We start from the raw sequence: 9,590 nt of genomic DNA, 5'->3' as shown, positions 1-9,590 counted from the left end.
CGGTTCCCACTGCCATCAAGAAGATTATCACCATGTTATAGTCCAACACAGGCTCGTTGGGTGCGTACATGGCCACCAGCCTTCCTTTTCCAAAGGACTGTTAAATTTAGAAATATTATAGGACCATGTTTGGGTTAAAAATGCAGTTAAAAAAAACTACTGGTGAAATGATTTCTCACCTTGCTTATGTCCAACATATCAGCATAGCTCAGCAGTGCGACGGGGATGTCGATCTCTTCATACTGACTCTTATTCCCTGCTGGTGGAGTCTGTGAATAAAACATTTATTTCCCCAACTGATTTAAACCAAAATGAGTTTTATTTTAGAAACACAGCGGGTTTCACTCTCACCAGTCTGTCCTTGCTGACAATGAGCAGCCCCTTGGCGCCGTTAATCTGGGCCAGGCGAACCTTGTCGTAGAAAGTGCAGTTGCCCCTCATCACCATGGGGATGCTGTTCGGGAAGCCCCCCTCCGGGACGTCAGAGGGGAAGCACAGGACCGAAGACGTCAAGTCATAGATCTGAAGTCGGGACTGTGAGGTAAAACGGGTTTGGTGAAGACGCTTCGCAGAAGACAGTTTTATGTTTTTCTGCTTTTATCCAAGAAAAACAAATGGTTTTTTTTTACACTTTCAAACTGTTATTGCTGCCTTTATTTCCTGTTTACTTTCATTTACAATGTCATGTTGGCGCATGAGTTGTAGCCGTTTTGGTCATACTGTGATTAGGGGTGCACCGATAAATCGGCCAACTGATTTATCAACACTGATTTCGGAGATCGGCCCGATCCTTGGAGAAGATCGGCTTTTCTACTTCCACAAATGTCTGAAAATTAAGGTTGGGCAACATTGGCAAAAAAAAAAATCACGATTAATTGTGGTATTTAGCTGATAACGATTAATTTGATGATTAATCCCCTGGAGTCCCTGGACACCCTTATGTTCTAGTCACATGACCAATTTAGTGGGAAAGATTTGCTTTTTGTAAAAATCTGTTCCAAATTGTATCAAAATTACAGACTTCAGGCTATACATCAAATTTTAAATTGTGTTGATAGGTAAATAAATTACAGAACTTTTTTTTAATGTTCGTCATATTTAAAGCGGAGAGGAGCACCGATCGGTCAGTCCGCCTGGTGGCATTAATTGTCTTAATCGTTAAGTGCCAAAAAATAAATCGATTAATGTTTTTCTAACGATTAACTGCACACGATATGATTACGCCCGACCCTACTGAAAATCAGCCACTATCCTCTTTTGCTCTGCTGTGAGCACTACTTTATATCCAATTAAAACAAGTTTGTATTGTTTCAATTGTATTTTCTAATCATAATAATAACATTTGAACATTGGAGTTGTATTGTGACTTTATAGCATCTGTGTCACCTATTTAAAAAAATCGATAGCGACCAAAATCGGTACGGGCAGGTGAGGCTTTTTAAAGATCGGAGATTTGATGCACCTCTAACATGCTCAACAAAAACCTTTCACACTCAGATGTGTTACTAATGACTTCCAGCTACAACCACATCACATTTTAGCTCAATGTCTGTAAAACTGAGCTATAGACATGTTTGTGTTTCTAATGTGAGTTGCCATCTTAAATCAGGGCGACCCCAGATGTTAATCAGTTGTAGACGTATATTCAACGATTACTATCATAAGATGTTTTAATAGCGCCACAGATAAACACACAGCCTGGGCCAAAACTTTTATCGTTTTTGTACGATAATGAAAGGTGTCTTTGTTATAATAAGCAACTCACTGCCTTGTTGAGGTCCTGAGGTAGACGTGCCCACTGGGAGTTGAAGAATATGCAGTAATCCTTCCCTTTGCTCTTGCCTTGGTCACTGAAATGGGCCATGCCGTACTCTCCCACCACCTGTTAATAAAGAACAGCCTTTGTGCTAGTCCACATACAGTATTTATCTGCAACTCTGAATTCATTTTAAATACTAATACAGTGTATTAATGGATAAATTACTAAGGGAATTCAAAAGATCATCTTTATTAGAGATAATGTACTGTACATGAAGAAACTGTCAGCCTAATATAATCTAAAATACTCATACAGTAATCTAAAATACTCATACAGTAATCTAAAATACTCATACAGTAATCTAAAATACTCATACAGTAATCTAAAATACTCATACAGTAATCTAAAATACTCATACAGTAATCTAAAATACTCATACAGTGGACAGACACTGTATTGATCCTTTGCAGGAAACCGGTCTCTTTAGCAGATAAGACTCATATTTCAGACCTTATCTTCCCTTTTAAAATCATTTTCACATAAATTTTTTCACCTTCTGATAATTCTGATTTTTGTGTTCCGTGAAAAAAGCTATAATAATTTTTCCATAGATCTTACCCAAACGCACGGTTGTGTGGGTGAGCTCCGCAGGCTAACGCTCATAGCATTTAATGCTTAAAGGGGTTAGGGGTTATTTCAAAGAACATCCCGTATTTGTAAGCTACAGACGGCTATGACAATGCGCACGTACAGAGAAACGATTTACGATTAAGTACGTGTAATCGCTCTTACCTTCTGGATGAGGAAAGCGGCCCAAATCAGTGTTTCGGAGAGCCTCATGTCGCCTAGCTTGTTGTTGTTTCCCCCATCAACCAACCACTCCGCTCCAAAGCTCAGGACCAGCTGTCCTCCAAAACCACGCCCATTTGTTTTCTTATAGACTTTTTTATTGGCTCCTGACGGTAAAAGCAAAAGAGCGCGTCTGTGATTGGTTCAGATCAACATCAGTCAGAAGACTGACAGACATGGTCTAAATATATTTATATATTTTTCCCCATTGGAAAAATGCAGCAGCGTAAAAAAAAAAAGGTCATCATAAAATAGAGTGTTAAATCGGAAACATAATTTTTCTTATGGAATTTCTAAAGAATTAAGATGCAAATAAGTGTAATAGAAATGCAAATTGGTTTCAGAAAGGACAAATATTTACTGAAATTTTATCCCTGGTGGTCTAGTGGTTAGGATTCGGCGCTCTCACCGCCGCGGCCCGGGTTCGATTCCCGGTCAGGGAACTTCTTTTTTGAATTTTACAATTTACTTAAAACTAAAAAGATTAGATGTCACAAGAAAGTTTGGTTGTTCAAAAATATATTTTATTGCCCTCGTCATTTTATAAACGTATAAACTTTGTGACTTGGTTTAACACATCATTTCTCCGCGTCATCTTTTTTAAATATGTCGCGCAATGTTATTGGCTTCGTATTGTTCTTTGTATGGCCTCATTTTATTCGCTGCAGTTGCGTGCTTGATCTTGTTTCCGAGACAGCTGATTCTCTCAGCCTGATGTCATTCCATATGGCCTCCCTTCTGCTATTTACCTGCATCAAGAAGTTTGCCATAACCGGGGGAAAAAAGCAGGTCAATTTCAAAATAAAGTTGCAATCGCTGAAAAAAACTTCATTTCAACAAGAAAAACAAAAGACTACCAAGGCAACACAACTTGAAAGAAATGCACTCAGCATCAGTATTTGATAGCGTTAATTTTACAGATATTAACTTTCAGTTTTGTATGAAACTGTCCATTAATGTCAAATAATTCTGAAAATTATTGCTCTTATTTGAACTTTTCAAACGAAAAATACATAAATCATCAGTATTTATATACATAGATTTTTTAAAAACGGCGTCGCTTAAGAATAAAATAAAATAAGTAAAGAAATACCACAATCTACCTTCATTTCTTATTAAAAGTTGTTGCAATACTTTTACTTTGACAAGACAAACCGGAAGCTCCTACTTTAGCTCTTGTTAACTTGAAACAAGTCCGGGCTGGTGATCCACTCTTTACTTGGATGAGTGCGGTGCTTGTAGCCACCCGTACTGTGAGTATCGATTGTATTGATGCCTTCACATTTAAAGGGATAAATGTTTATTTATGCTATCACGTTGTTTGTTTAAAATATAATGTGTTCAGCTGTAAAGATTATATTTGTGCTAAAAACAGCCGGAGCCGGACCGGCCGGTGTTTAACGCTAACTCGTTAACCAGTTTAGCTAGCTAACCTTTCGTGGTCGCGTCTCGCGTATAATTTTCTCCCGTTTTATTGTCACGAAACTTAAGCAAACTTTAATATCTTAACGTTTTAAGCAAACTTTAATATCTTAACGTTGTGTAGTTGTTTGTCTTTGTATTAGCTTAGTTTGTTAGTTTGGTTTAAAGCCCGTTTTGTCGGGCGATTTTCAGTCAATAGTCCATGGGTTCTCAGATAATGTACTGATGTGTTTCTGCGAAAAACTTAAGGCACGCAAAACGTCAACAAATAAAACTGTAGAAAACGCCTGTGTGGACACATTCTAGTCCCTTAAAACGAATAAGAGTTGACTGGACCCGGGCAGGAGATGATGTAAGTAGGACTGGTATGCAGAGGTCTGACATCAGCCTCTGAAAGTCTCTGAAAAGTAAAGCTGTGATCACTACAACCAAATAAGGAGGAAACACAAGTCGAGATGAATTTGCCATTTAGAGGGGGGGAAATGTTGTGATGTTTTGCAATTAAAGGCTAAAGCTATCATTGTGGAGTTGATTTGGTTTTTGAGATATTTGTAATAATCACTCACTGTTGTTTTCATTGTTATTTCTTTTAATTTTTCACTACAGGAAGTCTTAAAGCGTCTCTCCCATCGTTATTCCAGTCAGCACCATGGCTGGCTTCAGGCAGGAGGATGTTGAGCTGTATTATGAGATGGGAGAGGAGCTGGGCAGGTATGTAGCTGCACCTTTTTTTTTTTTTCCTGTGCAGCAGCACAGGTCAGCCACATGTAAAACACTCAATCAAAAAGCTCCTTTTGAGCTGATATGTAGTTAGATTATTGATAACTCGGGTATGAAACACAGTGTGTCCAAAACTCCATCTCAGGTTAGGGCCAAAAAATAAAAAAATAAATAAAAAACGTATGTGTCAGCAACATAAACACATTCTCATCTCTTTTATTGCTGTGCTGGATAGTTTTCAAGATGAGTCAACAATTTTTGTCAAAATTAGTCCCACCTCTTCGCATTAGCAACTTTTTTTCTTCTGCAGTAATGCAGCAAAACTATGACGTCAGGGGCTTCCAGGGTGCCTTTCCACATCTGCTGTTGTGTAGTGTCTCTGAAGAAGAGGACGCTGCCTGTGTTTGCCAAGAAAAGCTGCATATATTAACATTGAAGCGCTCAAAATACTGCTGCAGTACCTGAAGTCTTATGTTTCCCTCTCTTATTAAAAAACTGATCTAATGTATGTCTTAACATTTTAAAACTATAAATATATTCATTTTATTTAAGTACAGTAAAAACTTTTTCTAAAACAACTAGTCTAGTGAAGAACAACACCTTTTATCTTACTACTTCATCTGCTCGTTTTTAGCATTTTCCACCTAGCTGTTATTCTAACATCACTCATGTTCGTCCTCTGTGCAGCGGCCAGTTCGCCATCGTCCGTAAGTGCATCGAGAAGTGCACCGATGTCGAGTACGCGGCCAAGTTCATCAAAAAGCGGCGCCTGTCGTCCAGCCGGCGTGGCGTGAGCCGCGAGGAGATCGAGCGCGAGGTCAACATCCTGCGGGAGATCCAGCACAGCAACATCATCACGCTGCACGACATCTTTGAAAACAAGACGGACGTGATCCTGATCCTGGAGCTGGTGTCCGGCGGAGAGCTGTTCGACTTCCTGGCCGAGAAGGAGTCTTTGACCGAAGAGGAGGCCACGCAGTTTCTGAAGCAGATCCTGGACGGCGTTTATTACCTCCACTCCAAACGCATCGCTCACTTTGACCTGAAGGTCTGTCTGATGGGAAGCTGACTGTACAGTCGTGTTTGTTTAGAACTGGCTAAAAAAAACTATTAAACCCCCATGGGGAAGAACAGAAAAATGTTTTTGTCAGCATCTTTTTTTTTATCCTTTTTTCTTTTCTCTTTCAGCCTGAGAATATCATGCTGCTGGACAAGAATGTTCCCAACCCCAGGATCAAGCTGATTGATTTTGGCATCGCTCATCAGATTAAAGCAGGAAACGAGTTTAAAAACATTTTTGGAACTCCGGAGTTTGTTGGTAAGAAGCACAGTTAGCACGCTCACACAGGCCTGTAAGTAAAACCTTGTAAGTGGGAGAGCACATCTGTTGTGAATTAAAGCGCTCGTTCCTCTGTGTTTTACAGCACCAGAAATAGTCAACTATGAGCCACTTGGCCTGGAGGCAGACATGTGGTGAGATGCCATTCTTGTCTTTTTTTTTCTTTCTTTTTGAAGCTTGTATGTTAACTTGCCTGGCGCTTTTCCATCGTGTTCACTTGTCTCCTCTCGTTTGCAGGAGCATCGGAGTGATCACTTATATTCTGTGAGTAAGGTTTCACGCCGTGACGGCCTGTTGAGTCACGTCACCCCTCAGTCTTGCGAGGTCTACAGCCAGGTTTCTGTCTCACGATAGGTTGAGCGGCGCATCTCCATTCCTGGGCGAGACCAAACAGGAGACTTTAACCAACATCTCTGCCGTGAACTACGACTTCGACGAGGAGTATTTCAGCAACACCAGCGAGCTGGCCAAGGACTTCATACGCCGCCTGTTGGTCAAAGACCCAAAGTAAAAATACATTTTAAGATACTTTTTTCTTCAGTATTAAAATCTAATAGTGATAAAATTCATTTTCAGTTATGCTAACTTGTTTTTTTTTAAAGCTAAATAATCATAGTTTTATCAGCATAATAATTTTTTTTATAGGAAGAGAATGACGATTGATGAGAGTCTGCAGCACCCCTGGATAAAGGTAGGTGTTTTAATCAACATTTATATTGTTCATAACATGCTGAGTTTTGGTTTATATATACAAACTGTCATAATTAGAAATAAAAGCGGAAATATATAAATGAAATTATTATATTTAATAATTTTTCCCACAAGTCTGTTAATTTCCACGTGTTGCTTTTTTATTTCTCTTTCTCCTGTTTTTACTTTACCTTGTGCATTTCTGCCTCGTTTTGCAAATAAGGTGGGCGGGCCTTCTTGGGTCAGCTCCTCTCCTATTGGTCAACAGACAGGAAGGAGCAGGATCCATGTGCAGATCTACTGTGCTTGCTCGTGCCGCCTCAGTTACATTGATAATTAAATATAATCATTTAGGAGACACAAATGCATGTACAAGTAAAAGGAAAAATTAAAATATGTATTTTTTTAAACAGTAAAATGTAAATTTTGTGCTAAAATATATAATTTATTGGAATTAAGTTCAATTAAATTATAAAACATGAGGTACAGTTCTCCTTTTTTAATTTAATTAGTCAATTTTAAGTGTATTTATTTATTTATTTGTCCGTTTATATATTTCTGCTCTTATTTCTAACTATGACGGTTTCGGTCTCCATAGTTTAATCCTGTTTTCCTCCTGAAACGTAAAAGATCATACAATTTTAGCATTAGCATTTTTTTATAATAATGAAATGTGGCCTACTTCCTTCTTATCTATAAATTTACAAACTCAAAAAGTACAAGATTTTTTCTGATTGTCCAGACTGGAAGAATTTGGAAAAATGTTTAACTTATTCAAGTTTTAAGTATTCTTGTCCTCAAAATTTGTTATTTCTCCAGGTGATCAAGAGACGGAACGTTCGACAGGAGGACAGAGACCACAAGACGGAGCGCCGGCGCCTGAAGACCACCCGGCTGAAGGAGTACACCATCAAGTCCCACTCCAGCATGCCTCCCAACAACACCTACGTCAACTTCGAGCGCTTCTCCCAGGTGCTGGAGGAGATCGCGGCGGCCGAGGAGGGCCTGAGGGAGCTGGAGCGAAACCAGCACTCGTGCCAGGAGGACGTGGCGGCGCTGCTGTCCATCTACGAGGAGAAGGAGGGCTGGTACAAGGAGGAGAACCAAAGCATCTCCGCCGACTTGAGCCACGTCCGCCAGGAGCTGCAGCGCACGCAGGCCCAGCGCCGCAAATGTCAGGAGGACACCCGGCAGACCATGCAGAACGCCAACACCCTCAGGCGCAAGCTCGGGCGGCTGGAAAACCGCTACGAGGTTCTGGCTGAGCAGGTGGCCTCCGAGGTCCGCTGGGTGGAGGAGCTGCTGAACTCCATGTCGGCGGAGGACGGCCTCGGATCTGGCAGCATGCCCTGAGCGGGGCGTCATCCGGCAGTGACGGTTTCACTCTCGCGTTGCTCCCTTCTGCTCGATTCACGCGTGATCATCGAACGCTGCTGCTGCTGCTGCTCATCGGGAAAACGCTCCACTACTTCAATGTCGAGAGGACAACTTGTTGAAGCCATTCCCACGCAGAAAACCTCCTTCCTGTGTTTTTATAAATTAATTTATCCTTTTTAGATGTTTCATGTACTGTAACTTAGCTGTCATTTCAATGTGTTGAGTGGAATCAAAACACAAATATGCTCTTAAATTTACTTTTTGAATTTTTTTTTTTTTGGAACTTATTTTGATTTTGTATGAAATTGGAATCCAGTTACGTGAAAAAGCTTCACAATATATTTGTATAATAGTTTTTTTAAGGGATTTGTGGGTATTTATTCATGCAGTTGCATGTATTTTTTTATTTTAAATTTTTTAATGTCATGCGGCATTAAATTTCTCCCAGAAGTCTGGAGGGAGTGTCGGCACGATAAACAAACTTTTAGCACAGAAAACTCAGCTTTCTAATTCATTTCGATTGATTAATTGGTGCCAGATTATGATTTTAATTTTTAATCTACAATTCAGTCTGGGTTGACAAACTTGTAAAAGTAGAGCATTACCTCATTTAGGAATGTATACATTTATTTTTGCAGTGCCTGAAAACTGACTAACCTCATTGCCTTTATGAGCATTCGCCTGCCATCAGGTTAACATTGTTTCAGACCCATTTATAAAATGCCTGAAGTCTTAACGCAGCTTCTTTTTGCACAGGAGCCTCGTAAACCAAATGGCGTGCATGGAAATGGAAACTTTCTCTGTGTATATCTAGTCTATTTTTTTTTTCATCTTCTGCACATTTGAAACATTCCATTGATGGGTTTCACATTTGGCTTCCACATTCCCTGTGAATATATTAAAAGGCATTATGTATAGTCCGTAGTATTTTTTTAGCAGAGAAATGTACTCATTTGCACCTAATCTAAAGCAGAGTTTCAGATTCTATTTTAATCTGTATAATAATGAATTAAGAGCTTGTTTTAAATAAAGAAACTTATAGCTTAAACTGTTATTGGGTTCATGTAATTTTCCTCTGTAAGGGCACTGTACTGATTTCAACAATAAACATCCTCTTCTTGATACTACATAAAAAATGTCAGTTTAATTACAGCTACTGCTTTAAATTGTATTTACATTCAGATAATAAATGTGTAATTACATTCTTAAAGGAACTATTAAACTGATATAAACTCATCTGGCTACTTAAACAGGACATTCGTCATCTTAGTCTTAAAATGAGGCAAGAAAAACTCAATATAAGCTGATATTTATTAAACTAGTATATTTTTTGTACAAAAGAAACCTGATTCCTAAACATAAACCGTGAACATCACCTGATCAAGTCTGTACTATAACCTAAATACAGACCACCCTGGGGACTACCCTAAATAC

The 9,590-nt window shown here is 39.2% G+C and overlaps 2 protein-coding genes and 1 non-coding gene across 6 annotated transcripts in view; 2 read left to right on the top strand and 1 right to left on the bottom strand.

Annotated features, from left to right (window-relative positions):
* sppl2 (signal peptide peptidase-like 2) overlaps positions 1 to 2,637 on the bottom strand; it is a gene marked incomplete in the record, with an annotated part of 12,128 nt that extends 9,491 nt beyond the window's left edge. For all 3 annotated transcript variants that reach the window (XM_014007412.1, XM_014007414.1, XM_014007413.1), the window contains 5 exon segments: positions 1 to 97; positions 180 to 269; positions 352 to 534; positions 1,766 to 1,882; positions 2,552 to 2,637. In XM_014007412.1, coding sequence (XP_013862866.1) covers positions 1 to 97; positions 180 to 269; positions 352 to 534; positions 1,766 to 1,882; positions 2,552 to 2,599 — 535 coding nt within the window.
* A 342-nt stretch (positions 2,638 to 2,979) lies between these two features.
* Positions 2,980 to 3,051, top strand: trnae-cuc (transfer RNA glutamic acid (anticodon CUC)). Its single transcript has one exon. It is a non-coding gene; the product is annotated as a tRNA-Glu (tRNA).
* Positions 3,052 to 3,776: 725 nt separating this feature from the next.
* dapk3 (death-associated protein kinase 3) lies at positions 3,777 to 9,283 on the top strand. Of its 2 annotated transcripts, none has more exons than XM_014007410.1 (9): positions 3,777 to 3,861; positions 4,637 to 4,741; positions 5,438 to 5,798; positions 5,939 to 6,068; positions 6,175 to 6,223; positions 6,327 to 6,353; positions 6,444 to 6,596; positions 6,735 to 6,780; positions 7,599 to 9,283. In XM_014007410.1, exons 2-9 carry the CDS (start codon positions 4,680 to 4,682, stop codon positions 8,130 to 8,132), a joined length of 1,362 nt encoding a protein of 453 aa, XP_013862864.1. In that variant the 5' UTR covers positions 3,777 to 3,861; positions 4,637 to 4,679; the 3' UTR covers positions 8,133 to 9,283. The 2 variants fall into 2 exon arrangements, with proteins under 2 accessions (XP_013862864.1, XP_013862865.1); XM_014007411.1 differs by lacking the exon at positions 3,777 to 3,861 and adding an exon at positions 4,287 to 4,382.
* The last annotated feature ends 307 nt before the right edge of the window (positions 9,284 to 9,590 follow it).

This window comes from Austrofundulus limnaeus, unplaced genomic scaffold (genome assembly GCF_001266775.1).
Source record: "Austrofundulus limnaeus strain Quisiro unplaced genomic scaffold, Austrofundulus_limnaeus-1.0 Scaffold42, whole genome shotgun sequence".
Taxonomy (NCBI): Eukaryota; Metazoa; Chordata; class Actinopteri; order Cyprinodontiformes; family Rivulidae; genus Austrofundulus; species Austrofundulus limnaeus.
This window is presented reverse-complemented; position numbering and strand designations above follow the sequence as displayed.

Excerpts from the sequence above, each read along its gene's own strand:
- dapk3 (XM_014007410.1), top strand. The coding sequence starts at position 4,680 with ATGGCTGGCTTCAGGCAGGAGGATGTTGAGCTGTATTATGAGATGGGA. Across the intron at positions 5,799-5,938 it reads TCGCTCACTTTGACCTGAAG|CCTGAGAATATCATGCTGCT; the intron begins GTCTGTCTGATG and ends TTTCTCTTTCAG. Across the intron at positions 6,224-6,326 it reads GGCCTGGAGGCAGACATGTG|GAGCATCGGAGTGATCACTT; the intron begins GTGAGATGCCAT and ends TCTCGTTTGCAG.